Below are 20,749 nucleotides of genomic sequence, written 5' to 3'. Positions count from 1 at the left end.
TATTGCAGGTGTGGTCTCACCAGGGCAGAGCAGAGGGGCAGGAGAGCCTCTCTGACCTACTGACCACCCTACTTCTAATCCACCTCAGGTACCATTGGCCTTCCTGGCCACAAGGGCCCAGTGCTGGCTCATGGTCATCCTGCTGTCCCCCAGGACTCCCAGGTGCCTTTCCCCTACACTGCCCTCCAACAGGTCATTCCCCAATTTATACTGGAACCTGAGTTTATACAGACCTGCCGGTCCAAGAAGGCCACTCAAAGCAGGACTTTGACAGGGACCCCGTCTTATAGCCCAGTCAGGTGTGGCTGTGGGCATTACAACACGGTCTAGAAGCTTCTCAGCTTCTCTGGGAACCCCCTTTGTTGAGGACCCTGTCAATTGACCAAGGGTCCCACCCCTCCTGCCCCCTCAGCAAGGGGGAGGTGAAGTCACCCTGTCCCCAGGTGTGGGGAGGACAGGACTGCCAGCACCATCTGAGGTGTGTATGTGGACACAGGCACAGTGGGGCACAAAGGGGCACAGCAGGTATGGAAGAGTCATCAAGTGTCCTATTGAAGTCTCTGGATCTCCTCAGGGGATGTGCAACTGCCACAAGGAAGCTGTGAACTGCAATGAGGTCACCCCACAGCCTTCTCTTCTCCAAGCTGAACGAGCCAAGTGACCTCAGCCACTCCTCACAACTCTTGCCCTCAAGGCCTTGCACCATTCTGGTTGCCCTCGTCTGGACACACTCTAAGAGTTGGATGTCCTGCTTATCGTGTGGTGCCCAGAACCGCACACAGTGCTCCAGGTGGGGCCGCACCAGCGCAGTGTGGAGCGGGACAATCTCCTCCCTCGCCCAGCTGGTGATGCCGTGCTTGGTGTGCCCCAGGACACGGTTGGCTCTTTGAGTTACCAGCAGACACTGGTGACTCGTCTTCAACTTCCCATCAACCCAAATCCCCACATCTCTTTCTGTTTGGCTGCTCTCCAGCCTCCCGTAGACTCAATGATCTTAAGGCTCTTTTCCAACATAAATGATTCTATGACTGTCTGATTTAACTTGAAGCTTGTCTGGTGCAGAGTCAGAGGTTGGCCTAGATGGTCCTCGTGGGCCCCTTCCAACTACCGGATGTTCTATGATTATGAGATTGCCATGGACAGGCAGAGGATAACAAACCCAGCGTGAAGCACCACGCAAGGGCCCGTGAAGAACATGAACTCTGGCCCAGCCTTCACTGGGACAGCGGGGCAGCTGTGAATGGGCTGGACGGGCTGGGGCGGCAGGCGTGCCTGTGACATGCTCTGGCGCCTGTGACATCACAGGGGACGAGTCCCCACGGGGCGGTTATCAGGGGCGCCAGCAGCAGCGCTGCCCCAGTCCGGACTGGGCCAGCGGTGAGTGCGCAGGTGGGGGGAGGCCGGGCTGGACAGGGCAGAAACGTGGCCCCCGGGGGTGGGTTCTCACCCTGCATGGAGGGCCCGGCTGCTTGCAGGAGCACCTTGGCCAGGGCACGGAGCCACCGCTGGGGCCGGGGCAGCCCTTGCTGCCTCCCTGCGGCCCCCGGCCCCACTCCCCCCACTGTCAGCCCCCTCCCTCTCGCCCAGCCCCACTGAGCCCCTTCTCTCCCTTCTCCTGCAGACCATGGCTCTCTTGGACATTGTCTTCGGACTTTGGCGAATTCTTACCGTAAATGTGCAGTCGGTCGGCTATGAGCCGGATGAGGAGACGCGCGAGCGCATGGAGCAGCGTGCGGAGATGCTGAACCGGGAGATGACTCGGCTGTGGCAGGAGGTAGAGCAGATGAACCAGCAGCAGAGGAGCCAGGAGCAGAGTGGCTTTGCCTGGGTATCCCTGCTCCTCTCTGCCTTGCAGCACTGGCAGTTCTGGGCCGTTGCTGGAGTCCTGGTCCTGCTCTTTGGGCTCTGCTGGTGGCTCAGGAAATGGAGCCGTGAGTCAAAGAGAGAAGAGCAGAGCTCCGGTAGCAACGTGGAGAAGCAGAAACATGGAGAAGAGAATAACGATGCAAATGACCCAGGAAGACATTCTGGGGATCCCAGACAGAGGCGAGTTCGGAAGCGGGACAGAGATCACGAAGCTGTGAAGAACCTGGTGCAAAAATTTATCGATCTCTTCAACCGTGACGTCTCCAATACTCGGTACCCTGTGTTGGAAAAAGCCATCGAGGTGGGCACCGCCTTCGAAGGTTGGAGTGTCTATGATGAAGACAACCCCTACTGCCTGCTTGTGCCTCTGAAGCCCCCTCATGGACACATCTTCCACCTGGAGCCATGCCCCTCATGGCCAATAAGGAACTTCCGCATCCGCGTGGAGTTGGTGTGTACTTGTGAGATGGAGCAGCCGGCAGGAGAGACACGTTGCTTACTCCACCACCCTGAGGAGGAGCAGAGTAGGAAGGAGGGCCCCAACATCCTAGACGACCTCTGCACTGACTCCTACCTAGATGTGCAGAAAACTGCTGAATGGTTCAAGGAGATGGTGAGACGTTGCTGGAAGGATCTGCCTGAGTCAGCCACACACCGCCTAATGCAGGTGTACTCGGAGCGCTCCTGCAAATTCCAGGTGCTGACACAAGACTGGCAGAAAAGGTTCTTCATTGAGTTGATGTTTGGAGTGCAGGAAGGCGACTCAGACCTCTTCCTGAGCAACCAGTGTGTAGAGGCTCCCTACACCCCAAGGACCTTGTGGCCAGAGAGCTACGCTGTGGCAGAGATTAAGTTCTTCAGGCATATTGCCAGCCGGGCACAGCGTGACACCTGCCACCTCAGATGCCTGAAGCTCTGCGCCCACTACCTGCAGGGCAGAGACTTTTACATCTATATCGTGAAGACAGTTGTGATGCACCAGCTGACCACCATTTTGCCCCTGTTACGCTGGGAGAAGTCTAATTTCCTGGTGCGGATGGAGCACATCATGCAGCACGTGGAGAGCGGCCTGCTGGAGAGATGCATCAACCACTTCTTCATCGGCAATGAGAACGTGCCTGAGGAGATCAACTTGCCCCTGGACGTGCGAACGGCTGAACCGTTCAACCTCTGCCAGCTCCTGGACTATGAGAGTGCACGCCTTGATTTTGAGTGTGTGCTTAGGGAGCTTTGGGGACTCTTGCTGTATGAAAGCTGAAAGAGCTCTTCCTGCAGAGAGCTGTGTTTGCGGAGGTCACAGCTGCTGGCAGACGACCGTGTCTTCCAGGAAGCAAAAAGACAGGAGAACGCAGGGCACGGAACGGAAAGGGAACACCCTGCGCAGCAGCCCTCCACCAAGACTGGCAGCGTTCCTCTCTCAATGGTCTCCCCAGCGCAGCAGCTGATGATGACAAAGAAGATTTTCACCCTGCTTTCCCCACTCACTGTCAGGGCCATGGTGGCGACTTCACATTGGCCCAGATAGATACTCTTGCTGGGAGCTCTGGCGGGGCAGGGACCAAGTGAGAGGCACCGCTCCATGTGCCTCTATGTGTCTGTCCTCTGGGGCCTGGGGGACACTCTGCCCACCCCAGACACTCCCCGGGGAGCTGGTGCCACAGAACTGAGCACGCTGGACATGGGGAACACGCTGATAAGTGGGCAGCGGGAAATTTTCCTGCCCAGCAAAAGCACACACTGGGGAGTGGGACCTGATGCAGCTGAAGAGGCCGTCGCGAGGAGCCTTGTGACAGGGACTCTGTTACCAACCAGACAGTGACTGTACCCCTGACTTTGAGACAGTCCATTCCTTCTGGGAGCTTTACTTTGTGCGGAGTTGCCAATAAAAGTTGTGTTTGAACAAATGCCGATTCCGTGAGTGTCTGTCCATCACTTTCTTGGGGAACACAGGCATAGGGTGCAGGCTCTCACAGAAGATACGCCTGTAATCCCTGGCAACTAAGACCTTGCCGCACAAAGCCAATACGCTGTTGAGCTGCCACAGAATTAGGGAACCTTTTGCAGAAGAGCTGATGTGGCGGGCTCTGGTTTCATGACTCACTTGGCTTTGGCTTCCCAGGTGTTGCGGGTTCATCCCAGCAGGCAGCTTGGCATCACACAGCTGCTCAAGCCCTTTCCTCCAGTGGCACAGTGGAGAGAATCTGAAGGGTAAGTGGGAAAACTTGTGTGTGTTGAGCTAAGGGAGCTTAGTCCGTAAAGCAAGAGCTACATGCCCGGGCAGGGCAAGATTAAGAATTCATTCACTCTTGCCCTGGTCAGCCAGCAGAGCTGCCTTTTTGGTAACTGTTCTGCCACCCTGCACCTTGCCTTACCAGGAAACATCCCAGCCTTGCATGGCTCTCCGGTTATTATCATAGAATCACAGAATATCTCATGTAGGAAGGGACCCATAAGGATCATCTATTCCAACCCCCAGGTCCTCGCAGGACCAGCTACAATTAAACCATATAACTAAGATTGTCCTCCAGACACTCCTTGAACTCGGACAGCCTTGGTGCCGTGACCCCTTCCCTGGGGAGCCAGTTCCAGCCACCAACCACTCACTTAGGGAAGAACTTCTTTGTAATGTCCATCTGAATTTCCGCTGACACAGTGTCATGGAGGCACTCCAAATGTCAGTTTTATGCAGACAATACAGGGTCTTAGCCTTTTGAAAGTGACTTTGCAAAGGACATTACTATGGGGCAAAGCACTACCCAAAGATCCAAGGAATTGGCAGGGCTCATTTGGAGAGCGTTAAACTAGATTTGAAGGGGGATGGGAAGGTAGCTGGGCTTGCACCAGTAGGGCATCACTCTAGAGTTCATGAGGGCTGGGAGGCCCCCCATACCCCCTGACTTTGAGAGAGTCCATTCCTTCTGGGAGCTTTACTTTGTGTGGAGTTGCCAATAAAAGTTGTGTTTGAACAAATGCCGAATCCGTGAGTGTCTGTGCATCACTTTCTTGTGGAACACAGGCACTGGGTGCAGATTGTCACAGAAGACAACTCTGGAACCCTGTTATGTGTAAGCCAAGGCGGGCCCATCACAAGAAGCAGCCAGAGGCCTCAAATGGAATTGCAAAGAGCAAATTTATTTTAGTTAGCTCACTACCAGGGGATCTCCGAAACAGCATCTAAGCTCCTGGGCACAGGTAACACAAGCAAAGACACCGGTGCTGCAGATTTCAGCCCTGGTAGAAGATCGCTGAGCCTGCTGTGTTCACCTGTGTTTTCAAGGCTTCAAGCAGGCGCAGCCTCCTGCTTTCTCCCAACAAAGCAGGAATCTCAGGCATAATGCTACAGTGCCTTAGAGTCTCTCACAGGCCTTTGTTATCTACTACAGAGGTTCTACTTGTCAAGCACACAAGGTCAATACAACTATTAGTGTGATGTATGTGCTTTTTCTACACCCTAGCTGCAAGTCACTTGAGCGTGTTTACATCTAATCTCCTCGCCATTCTTCCACTGTATTCCCATATGTTCCACCCCCTTGCTCAAGTGATGGCATCTGCTGGGGCCAGCAAAGCCAGAGTTATTTGGTCTTGTGAGGTGTAGCACAGAGCAACTTACAGGGGCACACAATAAACACATACAGGAAAACAAAAAAAACCCATATTTCTAAAATAATGCTTTAAATCTGCTGTCCCATTCATCTCCTCGAGGAATGAAACAAGACTTTCAGTCAGGCATTATCAGTAGCGTGGAGAATGGCTTAGCAGTTATACGAGCAGAGCCTATTCTGAAGGCCTTAGCATAAGTAGTAAAACTAGGCCGCAGTGGGAACCGATGACTGTTTCAGTAAAATCAGCAAGGTCACTGAGACCTTGGCAGAGTTTCACAAACAGTTTTCAAGAGCACAAAAATGTAGAATAAGCATAGCTAGCAGCTGCAAATAGGAGGACCATGCAAATGTGACTGTTAGAGCTTAAGCCAATTAGAAGGTGACAGGTATGCATAATTATCGTGAACTGTATAAGTATATGCTATTTGGGCTAATAAATTGAATTATGCTTTATCGCTCATATTGGGTCGACCTGCGTGTTCCTCCGCCGCTCAAAACATCTCTTTCTGTTTGGCTGCTCTCCAGCCTCTCGTAGACTCGATAATCTTGAGGCTCTTTACCAACTTAAACGATTCCATGACTGTGTGATTTAACTTGAAGCTTGCACTGTGTGGAGCCAGGGGTTGGCCTAGATGGTCCTCATGGGCCCCTTTCAGCTTCCATCAACCCAAACCCCCACATCTCTTTCTTTCCGCTGGGCTGCTCTCCAGCCTCCTGGCCCCACGTTTCTATCTATAGCCAGGAGTACTGTGTCCTTGTGGTGAATTCAGCACTTAGTCTTGTTATATTTATTCAGTTGGTGAGTGTGCAGGTCTTTAGCCTACCCACATCTCTCTGTAAAACCTCTCTGCCCAGGACACAGGCCACAGCTCCGCCTAGTTTGTCAAGGTACGTTTTGATTCTTCTACACACATCATTTATAAAAGCTTGTATTGCGTTTATTCCAGTCGCTGCCAAAGCTCTCCCGGCTGTGGTAGCATGAAGTGCGACCTCTCCAGGGGCTCCCCTGCTCGCACTCCCCTCAGTCCCTCAGCCGTACGGCCCAGAGCCCGCCAAAAGACACGAGAAGGTCAAAAACACACACGCCCAACGTGGGGCTCGAACCCACGACCCTGGGATTAAGAGTCCCATGCTCTACCGACTGAGCTAGCCGGGCGCCTCGGCAGCAGGTGTTGGTGCGTTTCCCTCAGCACATGACGCACTGAATTCAGCGCCCCGCCGAGCGGTTCCGCCCCGCCCACACAGAGAAGCGCTGGGCGTTGCTCGGGGCTCTCGGCTGCCGGTGGTTGGCCGGTGCGAGGGCCAATTGGAGCGCGTGTTGCTGCGCGGTCGGGAGCGTGAGCGAGGCCGCGGGGCAGGGGCTCCGTCCGGCTGTGCTGAGGCGCCGCCATGAGCTCCATCGGTACCGGGGTGAGTGCGGCCCGCTGGGCCCGCGGCAGCGCGCCCGGCACAGCGCCGGTCTGACGGTCCCCCCTGTGCTGGCGACGAGCGGGGGGGTTGGATGGGCCCGGGGCCAACAGCCACCCCCCCGTTCCCTTGCGCTCGCCCCCGCAGGGAGCGCGGCCGCTGCGGGGCTGCCGGGGTGCGGGCGGCCTGTGGGCTCGGCCTCCTGCGCGCAAAGCGGCCCGGGCCGGAGCCGCTGCTGAGTCACTGCGGCCCGTTAGGCCGAGGAAACCGGAGGCGGGGGCGGAGCCGCTGCGGGGGCCGGGATGGGGATCGGGTCTCCCCAGGCTCGGGCGGTGTGGGGCTTGGGGGCGGCCCCGGGGGTGCGGAGCCGCGAAGGGGCCGCTCTGTTCTACGCTCAGGTTGCAATGCAGCTCTCGCCTGGGGCTCCCCGGGCTGGCGGGATCAGACCGAGCCGCCTTGGTGGCTCCTGAGGCCGGTTGTCACCCAGGACTTGCCACCTGCCAGGATGGCTGCCCAGCCGCCGTCACCTTGCAGCGCCACGGGACCTTCGGCAGGAGTTGAGGGAGCTTCTGCGCTCTCTTGCCTTTGTCCCGACCCGCAGCTCAGTGCTTGGGTGGTACTCTGGCAGTAAGTTGAGCATGAGCCAGCAGTGTGTTCTGGCAGCCAAGAGGGACCCGTGTCCTGGGTGCATCCAGCACAGCATCGCCGGCCGGGCAGGGAGAGGATTGTCCCGCTCCACTCCGTGCTGCTGCGGCCTCACCTGGAGCACTGTGTGCAGTTCTGCAAGACACAGGATAAAAAAAGATATTAAGCTACTGGAGAGTGTCCAGAAGAGGGCTACAAAGTTGGTGAAGGGTTTGGAGACGAAACTGTGTGAGGAATAGCTAAAGCGACTTGGTTTGTTCGGCTTGGGGGAGACTGAGAGCAGACCTCCTTGAGGTTACAGCTTCGTCACAAGGGGACGAAGAGGGGCAGGTGCTGATCTCTTCTCTTTAGTGACCAGTGACAGAACCCAAGGGAATGGCAGGAAGATGTGCCAGGAGAGGTTTAGGTTGGACATTAGGAAAAGGTTCTTCACCCAGAGGGTGCTGTACACTGGAACAGGCTCCCCAGGGAGGTGTCATGGCCCCAAGCTTGACAGTGTTCAAGAAGAGACTGGACAACGCTCTCAGACACACGGTGTGAACTGTGGGGTTGTCCTATGCAGGGACAGGAGTTGGACTCAATGATCCTTGTGAGTCCCTTCCACCTCAGGACATTCTATGGTTCTATGATTTTTATTTTCCAAAAATGATAATATACATTTCAAAGGCACACAAACAGTTCCCATAGTTTTAAGTATTGTGTAATGTGCGGTGCTTGCAGACCTGTGCAGTGCCTGGATTGACAGGGTTTGAAGTGTGGGTGTATCCAGTCCTGATGTGATGACTTCTCAGAGTTGTTAGTGTATGTTTGCTGCTGTTCATGCACCTTGTGTAAAGTACTTCATAGCCATCCATGTCATGCAGGTGCCAGTCATGCACTTATAAATAAATAAACTTCTGAAAATACCGTGTTCCTTTTTTCCTGAGTAGTGTGTTTTCTTTTTCAGTACGACTTGTCAGCTTCCACGTTTTCTCCAGATGGCAGAGTATTCCAAGTTGAATATGCTATGAAAGCTGTGGAGAATAGTAGGTAAGATACAAATATCTGCATCTCTGTCTGTTGGTTGGTCTTGTTTAAAGCAGCATCGTTGGACTAGACAAGCATGATGGCATTGCAGATAAAATTGTTGTTAAAATTAGTTCTGAGCAACTGTGTCTTACGTTCAAATTAAGTGCAAAAGTAGAGTAATTACTTTTGCTTGCTGGAAATTGCTTTTCATGCTTTCTAGAAATCACTTTTGCTTGCTAGAAACAGGTATGTTGTGGAGAATGGAAAGGCAGTAAACTTATTCGTGTGTGTTGAGGGCAATAAAAATCTTATGCTTTGGGGCAAAATCTGATTGTAGGTCTTATTAATATGTGTTACGTGCTTGGCTGTTATGGTAGTAAAGCTGTTGTGGCAGCACTTAAAAGCCCTTTTTATGGATGTGAACTGAGGCACTGAAAGTCTGACATGCTCAGTGCCTCATAAATTCATAGTAACTTCATTGCATTCCTTGGAAAACAGGACATCCATGTTCTGCTGAAGCTACTTCAGCTTCTCTGTGAGTGTTTGTCTTCCCTTGAGTATACGCAAAGGAATTTTGTAAATTAAAAATCTCTAGCAGCAGCGAGATGATTGATTAGCCGGGGTGGACTGGGTCACCCACGTGTCTGATCACAGCCACAGGATCGGTCAAAGTATCTTGTGTAGAGCCTCATGCCATGGTTGGTAATTTCTGCCCAATGATGCACTTTTGGAGGCTTAGAGAACGAGTTGTCACATCTCCCAGATCAACAGTGAATTTACCAAAAGGAGAGGTTATACGGGCTGTGGTTTTTGTACTGGTATCGCTCAGCCCAGTGACGGGGCAGCGGCTGTGCCATCGCTCCAAGCAATGTTACTGCTGCACGTAGTGTGTTCAAATCTCTTTGGGTAGGGACTTGTGACAGCCCCGTTCTCCTTTGTTTAAGAAAATATTTGCAGGTTTAATGAGCTTTGGCTTTGTCCTCCCGCTTATTGTCCTCAGTGCTAAAGTGGAGCTGTAACAAATGTACTTATGGGGAGCTACTGTCATTGTGTCTTGCATTTTGTTACTTCTCTGTTACGTATTTTGCACTATAATTCTGCTTCTGTGTGAGAAACTTATATTTATCTTGTCTTTCAGTACAGCAATTGGGATAAGATGCAAAGACGGTGTTGTCTTTGGAGTAGAAAAACTAGTTCTGTCCAAACTTTACGAAGAGGGTTCCAATAAACGTCTCTTTAATGTCGATCGACATGTTGGAATGGTAAGGTGCTATTTAACTTTGGTTTTTAATAACTGAAAGGGACCCCCCTCAAGAGCAGAAATCTATAAATCAGAGAATCAATAAATAGATAAAGAAAATAATCTTTATGTTTCTGTGTACAGAGTCAGAAACACCAGTGGGTTTTTGATTGTTTTTTGTAATATATTCTTGAGTGCACACACACGTATATAAGTAAAATTCAAATTCAAAATAGAAGGTATACATATTTTTGAAGCTGTTTTTAAAGTTTTTTGAATGCTTTTCAGCATTCCACTTCAAACTTGAATGCAAATCTAAACACAGGCTTTAAAGTGGTAATTTTTTAATGCAACTAACAAATAATGTGTGGTAAGGAGAAAAGATGCTGCATAGAAGACTCTCTTCTCAGCAGTCTGGGAGTCAGCTGAATTCTTTAAAGATTGGCCTTATAATTACCAGCTAATCAATAATAGTGATGTGACAACGATGTCAAGTACTGGTTACTGTGGGAGAGAAATGCCTGGTGTTACCTGTTGAATATATATTATATGAAGTATTGTTTAGGTTAGCGTAGTTGTGGCAAATCATAAGATGCTATTTAGCGCAAAGACAATTTTGTTTATTGACTTTTCCTAGTGAAAAACTGTATACTGTATTAGTATGGAATCATATTGACGTGTTTTGAGCTTGCTAGTAGATGGATAGTTTGATTGAATTCACTTGTAGTACATGGAATTCAGTAAAGATCTTGGTTAAGTCACACAATTAAACTTTCGTCCATTTATTTTATTAAATCATTGCAGGGTATGTTTGGCCTAGCTGATGGTAATTCTCATTTCAGGCAGTAGCAGGACTTCTGGCAGATGCTCGTTCTTTGGCAGACGTAGCTAGAGAAGAGGCTTCTAACTTTAGATCTAACTATGGCTACGATATTCCACTGAAGGTAAGAAATTGGTGCAGTTCACTCAGGATTTCTGGCTTTCTTAGTCTTGACATGGAGAACTGAATTTTATTACTTGAGGTTTACTTAATTCTGTAAATAAAGTTTTCAATTTCTTTTTCCTTTTAGCACCTGGCGGACAGAGTGGCGATGTATGTGCACGCATACACGCTCTACAGTGCTGTCAGGCCTTTTGGTTGCAGGTAACTGTTGGAAACATACACTGTAACTGTCTTTTTGTTTCACGACTGCTGAAACTACTTAGGTTGTCTGAGAGCTTTTTTTGAACTTTGAATAAGTAACCTACAATTCATCTTGTAAACAGATTCCCTTCCCGTTCCTCATTGCATGTGCATGTAAAACCTTAGGTGAAGAATTCACATGTGGATATTATGCCAAGATTAACAGTTTGTCCCTGAATTTTAAAGTTTTGAAGGGTTGATGCTATTAAGTCGGTGACAGTGATGAAACCAGAACTTTCTTTTGCAATCATCTTGCTTGCTCTGGTAGCTAAAGAGTAGGTTACAACTACTATGCAGTTCTAGTACAAAGGGACTAAGTAACTGAGATGTGCTCTCTAGTTACAGATAAATAAAATGATTCTGGCAGCCTCGGAGTGCTGGGCTGTCATGGTAACACTGAACTCTTCTGACAAATAGCTTAGTAGAATGTAGCAAGAAACCTGAGTTTGTGTAGTCTCTGTAATTCTGTGTGGGTTGGTAGAAGTGTTTCTAATTTCACTTTTCCCCTCCAGTTTCATGTTGGGGTCCTATGATGAGGATGACGGTGCACAACTTTATATGATTGATCCATCAGGAGTTTCATACGTGAGTGTGTCAAAAGTATTTCCATCTTGACATAAGTTCCGCCTTTAAAAGTTCCTACTTAGGAGAATATTAAGTGCTGTTCTAAAAGAGCTGTTGATTTTTTCTCTTTGTGCCTGGGAAGATTTCTAGTGCCTCACTGCTTAAAAATACATGGGGCTGGGTTTTGCTTATTTGCGTGTCCTTGTTAAACACACATTGTGTATCTCAGTCTCCATGAAACTAGTTTTAAAGCGTGTCTAAGAAATTTGGGAGTTCATTCCACCTGGCTGTATCCAATGAAAAGGCCCATGCAGTGCCCAAAAAGAGTAAGTGCTCTAGTGATACCCCATTCAGAAAATACTTCCAGATATGAGGGCTGCTGCTCTGACACTGGCTGCCAACAGCAAGTCAAACCAAAATAGATACTTTTGTTAATTGTTGTTAGTGCTGCCTCTTCAGCTGTGTATTACACACAGGGCGATACGTGCTCATACTGTTCTGATTTTTTGAAGTTTTCTTTCAATTTATTCAATACCACAGCTGTTGAGGGAAATAGAAATTATTCTTTTTTATGTGCTTATGCTTCAGTATACTTTCATGGTAGGTGGGTTTGGGTGTTTTTTTGTCTTGTTGGACTTCTCTAATTCTAGTTTGCTCTTCCATTTACTGTAATAACAATACAAAAATTGAACAGATATGTTTCTGTCCAGGAACTACTGAGCACTCCTCTGTTCTGTCAGCAGTGGTAGTACTTAATCTAGTAATTGGAATCCATTCAACAATTTGGGAACGTGCCAGAGAAGGAAGAGTACCAAGGTTTACTGTGTGTTAGCCTCTCCTGTGTGAGCAGGATGGGGGTTGGCGTATGCTAAGTGACAGTAAGAACTGCAGAGGGCTTAGTATTTAATTAAATTTACCTATTTTTTGTTTCTTTTTTTTTAGGGTTATTGGGGGTGTGCCATTGGTAAAGCCAGGCAAGCTGCAAAAACAGAGATAGAAAAACTTCAGGTATGATGTTGCGGTTTTGTTGTTCTGTTGCAAGAAAAATATTCTTAGCTTATTATGTTACCTTTTTGGATGCCTAAAATGTATAAAATCCAAGAGGAGCACATGGAATCTTTTCTTGCATGTTCTAGGAGATGTTTTAGCTTCTACCACAACAGTATTTCTCAAGTCTTGCCCCTGGGCAGTGTGTAGTTAACAGGGAGTGCACAAGGTTGAAACAGGAAGCATAAACATCCAATTCTGTGTGTGCCAGTGAGCAAAGTAATTTGAGTGAATATTAAAGTGTAACTAAGTTCTTAGTTGTGAATGAAAACCTTAGGGCAGCATCGTACAGGGTGGTATAATCGATTTTTTTCCCAAAGGTTTTAGATGATCCTTTTGTTTAAAAAGTTGAAAAAAAAGCTGGTCTTATTAAGGACAGTGAGTGGAACTGCAGGATACTGAATGACTGCTGGAATGTTATGACTCTGTAAATGTAATGGAGAAAAATAAAGTCCTTAACAAGAAAGATGGTGTTTCCCAGCTGGCTAGTGTTGAGGTACGGCCTTTTTTCAAAAGATGTGTTCATTAGCTTGTTGCTGACTGTAATACACCTCTCAAAGCATCTTTGCATGTCTGAAAAGGACGTTAGTGCTGTGAACACAGGCAGAATACAACTGTATGGTGCACCATTGTTACCAAAAAGCTGCTTCTGCTCAGCATTTCCTGCTTGCACAATAGCGTGACTTGAGTTTTACAGTAAAGTTCTGTGAACGCACACCAAGAAGTTGTTTTGTAGCCTTCTGAAGGAGCATGCACACAGTTGGCTGTGTAAAACCAGTCTGGGGACAAGGCTACTGGGATGTACTGGTGTGCCTTGAGCTGACCTAGAACCATGTTAGAATCCCAAAAGACTTCTGTCCTTTCATCTTGATAGCTGACGCCCTTGGAATTGGAGACAATATGGGACACCCCTAGACCTGGTGTGTCTCATGTAATTCGTACTTGATTCTGCGCTTGCATCTTATTTATGGTTTTGGTCTGCAGAAGTACATTGCAGCTGCTCTTGGAAAGGTTCAGACTTCATACGGCTGCCGTGCTTTTAAGAATAGTCTGTTTATGGTGCTGTAGCATTGTAACTGAAAAATCACAGGAAAAATTAAAATGTTCCTAAACTGACTTCATTCAGTCTGGAATCTGGTCAGATGCTCGAATACCAAATCAGAAGTAGGAAGCCTACAAGATCATCTGATCTTGATACTGATACAGGAATCTTGGTGTCTGAGAAATCATAATTTCAATTTCCATGTGTGCAAACTGGCATAAAGATAATGATATGTTGGGTAATATATCATCTACCCCCCAAATGTCATTTTCTGTCCAGTGCTTGGATTTAAAATAACTTCTGGTATATTCCTTGATTTTTGTACAGCTAGTAAGTATGTTTACTACTAGAACATTAGAGTAGAGCCTGTAAACTTTAGTGTATGGGAACAGTGGTTTGTCGTACGGCCCAACTGCATTTATTTATTTAATGGCTTGTTTGCAGAATGTCTTCAGTAATGCGTATGTTCTTGTCACAGCAATGTGAAGCGAGTCCAGTCTTGCATGCTGATGCTTTTTGTTAACTGTAGACAGGGCAGGTTTCCAGGTCAAGCTTAATTTTGATGAGATGAATTTGTAAAAACTGAAGTGGGAAAAAGACTAGAGTACAAAAGCTGTTGTGGGGTGATAGCACCTGCTGTCAGCTAAGACTTCTTCCTGTGGAAGACACGACTACAGGTGGAAAAAGTAAGAGGCAAGCAGGTGGCCAGAACTTTAAACCCACCTCACAGATACTGCAGAGCAGATCCCGTATCCGGGAGGGGACACGGGGTGCAAAACCCTCGGATGGAGCTGAGGGTGCAAGCAGGAAACGCTGCACTGATCACATCGCTTGCATCTTACGTGAATATCTGGTATCTTCAGCTGTGGGAAAACTTAGAATTACAGAACCACAGAAAGGCTTTGTGTCTGCTCTGTGGGGACACGCTAGCCTCTGCTAGCCTCTGAGTCATTGTCCCAATGGAACGTCTGTCTATCCATCCATCCATAAGACCCTGCTCGCCTGCAGTGCGTCAGACATCCTATTCCCGTCCCAGCTTCTCTCCGCTTACAGCACCACTGATGGGCTCTTCTCCAGGAACCTGATGTCCCTCCCAAAACCCTGTTCTTCCCATCTCACCGAGACCTGTACTTTATCTTGTCTTGCCCCATGGAGGCTCTCACCTCTCTGACATGGGAAATCATGGAATAGTTTGGGTGGGAAGGGACCTTCCAAGCTCATCCAGTGCCACCCCTGCCATGAGCAGGGACATCTTCACCAGCTCAGGTTGCTCAGAGCCCCGTCCAGCCTGGCCTGGGATGTCTGCAGGGATGGTTCATCCACCACCTCTCTGGCCAACCTGGGCCAGGCTCTCACCATCCTCAGTGTAAAAAAATTTCTTGTAGTCTTGTGGAGAGTACTTGACTCTCTTAATGTCTTCTGCAGCGCTTCTCATGGAGCTCTGATGCTACAGACAAGTTTTTGATATATGGACATAAATGTCATTAACTCCTGTGATAAACTGCTACAGTGTTTACTCTTACTGTCTGCAGAATTAACATACCTGGCATGGGAAAAGGGTAATGGCACAAAATAAATTGACTTCAGTTTTCCCTCCTGTAAATACGCGTGATAGTAGCAGACTTCTGGGTTTTCCTATTTCACCACTAACTTTTTAAGTGTAAATACACAGAGCAATTTAAATGTTTGGGTGACACCAAGTTCTATTTGTACACAGCAGCCAGTGCTGTGTGTGTTGTGGATGGAGTGTCACAAATTAAGGGCTGAGGCAATGGGTCTCTGTCATCTTAATTCCTTCATGGGTGTCTCAAAACTGGCTTCTGTACTATGGTTTTCAAAACTTTTTGAACATCGGACAGAGGTGATAATATATAATTAATGGGTTACATTCTGAGCTCAGTGTAAATGATTGGGAAATAAAGGAATTTTGAACTTGAAAATCATTTTATGCTAGAGGAAGTGTACTGCACTGTGTTTTGTGACACATGCGCTGTTGATTCCAATGAATAATGATGGGTGCAGTTTGAGTGCAGTATCAAAGGCTGATGTCTGTCTGGTTGGTGCAGATGAAACCTTGAGAAAGGAAATGAGGCAAATCTTGTTTCATCCCTGCATTAATGAAATTAATATTACTACTTTGTAGTCCAGAAGAGTTGACTGGTGAGAGATTTGACCCACAGAACATAAGTTTATTATGTCCTGGAAATTGGCATGAGATTTTGTTTTGATTAACTGTGAAACTGTCAGAAGACTGATGGAACTGTGAGAAAATATAAAATGAGATGCTGTTACCTTGCTCAGGCATGCAGTTGGTTGTTTACACTAGAACAAGATTATCCTCTTAGGGCATTACTTAAAAGACAATATTGCTTGCATAAAACGTTGGTAAGGCTGAAAGTATTACTATACTACCTAGAAAGGATATATTATACATGAAAATATGGTGCTTCCCCAATTTGTACATGAGGTTATTTTCTGTCAGTTGATCAGAAAGGATCTAATAGCAAGTCAAGGTTTTTTGATGTTAAGGTTTAGACTGGGGAATCATAGAATCTTTCACTTGTCGCAGAAAGCGCATTACGCATCTGGGCAGGCACTTATGTTCTGGCTTTGTGGAAAACAGTATATTCTCTTAAGCTGTGTATTTTTTTGTGTACAGATGAAGGAAATGACCTGCCGTGATGTTGTTAAAGAGGTTGCAAAAATGTAAGTCTCCAACCTGTTTTTCCAACTCGACAAAAATCCGTACTGGTGAGCTTGATGTGGCTTCAAACCAAAGCCATTCCTTTTAATTTGGGTACCAGGTTTCATCTCTACTAGATGAGTGCTTGTGCTGACTCTAGTATATTCTGCACTAATATTCTTCTCTCTTCTTGTGAGAGGGGGTATGCTACTTAGTACTGAAAAACATGCTGAAGGATATGAAAAATATACCTCTTGATCTCACCTGCTACTTTCTGTAAGTGCAACTTGTAGCACCAGTGGATTAAAGTTAGAACTGTCTGAATAGAGTCACTGGTTTTAAAATATATAAACCAGGTGGCAGATTGGGGAAGCTCCTTGGCATCCTGATTCCCAAGAGAGAGCTGTAGACTTTGTTACACAGATTGAACAGTGAACTGGTGCTTCAGGCATTAAGTAGCAGTCCAGAAATGAAGCTGAAGTCTTTGACCCAGCCTTCCTATTTGCCTAAAACAAGACTCAAGTGCTTAGGAAAGGAGCCAAGTGTTAACTCTGTGTTTAAAGATGTGTGTAAGGGATAGCTCGTCTCATTTAAATGACAACGCTTGATGCCACATGGAAAAATATGAAACATTTGCTGTTCACTGATGCGATTTAGGACAAGACATCAGTGATGTAATTGCCTGTGGTCATTAATATTATCCCACAAATACTATGTGAGGATAGTGAATTTACAGGAAAAAAAGGTACCATTTCATAAGGCACATACTACTGAGAGGAAAAAAAGACATTGGGAAGAGAGAAGACTTTCTGCTGAGTATCAGTTGGCCAGTAGTAAACGATCTTGAAAACACTTTGTGAATTAGTATCAAATACTTGTATTCTTTCAAGTATCTACAACACTTCCTTTTAATGCTTTGGGAACAGTTTAATCTGCAGCCACAAAATGGTAATCGCAAGTATTTTATGGCTATTGCTTAGAAGGTTATAAAGAAGTAATAAATACATTTCTATCATTGGTATTGCAGCCCGTGAAACAATCTCATGGGTTGTGTCTGCAGCTGTCATGGCAGCAGCTGGAGGAAAGAATTTGTAATATCTCTGTTCTTAAAAACTAGCAAGGACCTCAAAGCAGTTCTAAAATGGTACAAATAAGGCCCAGATTTTCAAATAATGCAAATACTTTTGTTGTTTAACTCTGCCTCAGCTCAGGTAGCATTTAGCAAGACAGCAAAGATTTTAATCATTTTTAACCACCCAGAGTCAAGCAGAACATTTTTTTTTAAGAGCTTGTCATGGTACACTTTGCAAAAGGCTTGTAACCAGCCGAACACATAAGAAAGGCCTAAAGACCATCTTAAGCCATGATCAGTAAGTCCAGTCTAAGAGTGACAAAAGGGTGTCAGAAGAATATAAGCATATAGTGGTATTTTCCTGGACACCAATCTTAACTTTGTTCTTTATATTTGTTTCACAATACTATAATACAACTTTAATTGGAAGTACTCGGTGTGGTGCTGAAAGTATCCTTCCTGCCTCCACTATCTCCAGGCTTTCTATGTCGGATCTCCAAGCTTTCTATGTTGGCTAGAAAAAGCTGGTATTTTTCATCTTTTGATTTATTAATACTTTCTGAAACAAACTAAGGAATGTGGCCTTCTCAACAAGTGAAGCCACAGGTTAATCCAAGTTCTACTATTATTTTGAGTGTATGTCTCAGCTCAGGGTGGTTATGGTTTGTTTACATGTTCTGCCCCTAAGGACTGAATACTAGGATGCAGTCAAATCAGTGTTGCTGTTACTATGAGACGTTTTCATCCCACAGACTAAGGAGCAATTTTACTAGTCTGGACGGTACTGCATATGCTATACCACCACTTGTAGTTTTAATTTTGATGACCATCATGTTTGCTATAAGCATGGCAGTCTATATGGAGAACTATATACAGGCTTCTAGACACGAGATACTGTGGTATTGGAGTTTAGTCTTAAGTGTAAACTGAAATAAGATTTACAGGGGAACTATAGGACACTCCTAACTGTATTATAACTAATCTGGCAGCAGCATGCAGTATTTGAATCTTAATGTTTGTTCTGATTAGGATAACTTTAACATCTCAACTTGCATCTTAGCTGTAATTTTTTACTGTATTGTCATACTAGCAATTAAGCCTGGAAAATTCTCTGATGGTTATTTGTGTGTGTGGGCAGGGGAAGAAGCATGGGGAAAACTTCTATTAACCATAAGAGTATTTCAGCAGAAGAAATCTGTGAAAGGAAGAAAGTATATTTAGCCTATTGAGCAATCTGTTCTAATCTGTACTTTGGTCTGTTCTTTCCAGAATCTACATAGTTCACGATGAAGTAAAGGACAAAGCTTTTGAGCTGGAACTCAGCTGGGTTGGAGAAAGTAAGCATTTCTGTAATTTCTATAAGCACCAGAAAATTTATAACTTTGTGTAACTAAATAAAAAATTGCTTCTTCACTCTGTATGTTAAGGTCCCTGTGTGAATTCTACTTAAGATGTACTCTTTTTATTGGCAGTAACCAATGGAAAACATGAAATTGTTCCCAAAGACATCAGGGAGGAAGCAGAAAAATATGCCAAGGTAAGGTCTGACTTTGGTGTTTCAGTGCTTCACTTGAAAAGTCTAGAGTGGAAGGAACTAACTGAAAGCTGGGCTGCTACTGTTTTGATGACTAGAACATGTATAGTTACACCACACATTAGCATTAGCTGGTGTTATTCTCAAGGGGGAACAGTGAAGTTAATGGTGTAATCCAGGGTTTGTTCTTACTTACAAAACCAGTGTAATTCAGCAGCCTTGCACAAGTGGTGTGTTTCTCCTTCAAAAGTAAATGTATTAACTCTTCCATGATGGTGTGAGTAGGACAGGTAGTAAGTCATGTTGCCTAGAACAGTTTTTAAAGATAACCATCTGCATTTGCTTTAAAATTAGTGACAGTGCTCAGTACTGCCCACTAAAGATATGAACTAGCCTGCTGAATACCAGGCTCTGGGCAGACTGAGAGGATTGTAAAGCTACAGCAAACCTTGTTTTGCTTATAGACAGAATCAAAACACAACTGTTAAACTATTTTTTAAACTTTTTTTAATAGGAATCTTTGAAAGAGGAAGATGAATCGGATGACGACAATATGTAACACATTGTTACTTCAAGACAAGTACAACTTTTGTTAACTTAGAACAGGTTTGTTTATAATGTATTAAGCATGGGATGCTATCATATACTTGCTGGAAAAAACTGGGTGACCAACTTGCACTAATAAATTTTCCATTTTACTGTCTGTTAGCTTTTATTTCAAGAGAGTATAGGCCAGAATCAGCAAGAAGCAACTGTACTCTATATCAAAACAGACATTAAGGAGGAAAGATATTAGGCTGGTGTTGTTCCTCTTACTACAGCATGCTGAGCCAGGCCAGGTACAGAAAAACAATCTGCTTAGAAATTTGACAGGTGTGTTTGTACTGCAGAGTTTAATATTAAAAATAGTACTTGATTAACTCATATCACAGTTTTCAGTTAAGTCATAGCCACAGGCTGTGACTGCTCTTGGCAGAAGAGATACCTCACCGTAAAACAGCTTTTGTTAAGTTCTAAAGCTGTGAGATCTATTAAGCAATCTAACTGGAATTAATGCTTGAAGTGTTAAATTATTTTTAAATAGCTTTGTTCAGCTGTAGTTTCTTAAATAATTTCTGAATCAGCTTTATCAATTGTTGACCTCCCTGGGAACTGAAAATAAGCTTTCCTGCTTCCTAGGAAAAGACTGTCTGTTCTAAGTCACTTCAAAGTCTTGAAAGACAAGGTGACAAACTGTCCTGTTCACCACCTTAAAACTTAGGTAAAAATTAAAGCCTTGTTTGTACATGCAGTTAAAATTCTAATGGTCACCTTAATCTGAAATGCATGCTTTTCTCATGAATCAGACTGCTCAGCTTTAGTACTACAAAATAGTGATTGACAAGACTTTAAAACAAAAGCTTTCCCATACATGCTGCTTTTTTTTTTTCCTTTTGAAAGAACACCTGGCCTACAGGTGGTGTTCTCTTTTTTTAATGGGATTAGGAGGTACAGGTTCTACTTCCTTTTTGTGACACAGGAAAGTCAATATAGGCTTAAACCTGAGCCAGACCCATCTAAGCCGGAGTCAAGCTACCTGAAACTCTTGCCTCTCCAGCTGGGTGTAGCTTTCAAAGGCTGCTGAACCTCTTGATCAGGCTGCCTGAGCCAGCATTCATCATGACCAGGCCCTGGTCCTGAGGTGACAGTGCAGCAGCCACACTGAGTCAGCCTTTCAGCTGAGTTGGATTTCTCCAAACTGAATTTACCTCTGAAGTTTATTGCTGATTCAACTGTTTGATTCATCAGCAAGTGCCAGTCAGGAAACTCTCATCAGCACTCTGAAGCAGTAGCTGAGGGCTGGTCTTCCACTTGCT

General features: G+C 45.8%; 2 protein-coding genes and 1 non-coding gene across 3 annotated transcripts; 2 read left to right on the top strand and 1 right to left on the bottom strand.

Annotated features, from left to right (window-relative positions):
* The first annotated feature begins 1,624 nt into the window (after positions 1–1,624).
* On the top strand, positions 1,625–6,618 carry LOC136102319 (inositol 1,4,5-trisphosphate receptor-interacting protein-like 1). Its single transcript, XM_065839297.2, has 3 exons — positions 1,625–3,078; positions 3,986–4,074; positions 6,494–6,618. Exons 1-3 carry the CDS (start codon positions 1,625–1,627, stop codon positions 6,616–6,618), a joined length of 1,668 nt encoding a protein of 555 aa, XP_065695369.2.
* On the bottom strand, positions 6,552–6,624 carry TRNAK-CUU (transfer RNA lysine (anticodon CUU)). Its single transcript has one exon. It is a non-coding gene; the product is annotated as a tRNA-Lys (tRNA).
* A 134-nt stretch (positions 6,625–6,758) lies between these two features.
* PSMA3 (proteasome 20S subunit alpha 3) lies at positions 6,759–19,596 on the top strand. The gene is made up of 11 exons (XM_065839989.2): positions 6,759–6,878; positions 8,467–8,549; positions 9,667–9,790; positions 10,611–10,712; positions 10,839–10,912; positions 11,464–11,536; positions 12,458–12,523; positions 16,264–16,310; positions 18,629–18,696; positions 18,832–18,896; positions 19,408–19,596. Exons 1-11 carry the CDS (start codon positions 6,858–6,860, stop codon positions 19,450–19,452), a joined length of 768 nt encoding a protein of 255 aa, XP_065696061.1. The 5' UTR covers positions 6,759–6,857; the 3' UTR covers positions 19,453–19,596.
* The last annotated feature ends 1,153 nt before the right edge of the window (positions 19,597–20,749 follow it).

Source organism: Patagioenas fasciata, chromosome 5, assembly GCF_037038585.1.
Source record: "Patagioenas fasciata isolate bPatFas1 chromosome 5, bPatFas1.hap1, whole genome shotgun sequence".
Taxonomy (NCBI): Eukaryota; Metazoa; Chordata; class Aves; order Columbiformes; family Columbidae; genus Patagioenas; species Patagioenas fasciata.
This window is presented reverse-complemented; position numbering and strand designations above follow the sequence as displayed.

What these genes read in the sequence shown, in the direction of transcription:
- LOC136102319 (XM_065839297.2), top strand. Translation starts at nt 1,625, where the DNA reads ATGGCTCTCTTGGACATTGTCTTCGGACTTTGGCGAATTCTTACCGTA. An exon ending in AGTGCACGCCTTGATTTTGA is followed by an intron (nt 3,079 to 3,985) that starts GTGTGTGCTTAG and finishes TTGGCTTCCCAG; the next exon opens with GTGTTGCGGGTTCATCCCAG. An exon ending in CAGTGGAGAGAATCTGAAGG is followed by an intron (nt 4,075 to 6,493) that starts GTAAGTGGGAAA and finishes CACTCCCCTCAG; the next exon opens with TCCCTCAGCCGTACGGCCCA.
- PSMA3 (XM_065839989.2), top strand. Translation starts at nt 6,858, where the DNA reads ATGAGCTCCATCGGTACCGGG. An exon ending in TCGATCGACATGTTGGAATG is followed by an intron (nt 9,791 to 10,610) that starts GTAAGGTGCTAT and finishes TTCTCATTTCAG; the next exon opens with GCAGTAGCAGGACTTCTGGC. An exon ending in ATCCATCAGGAGTTTCATAC is followed by an intron (nt 11,537 to 12,457) that starts GTGAGTGTGTCA and finishes CTTTTTTTTTAG; the next exon opens with GGTTATTGGGGGTGTGCCAT.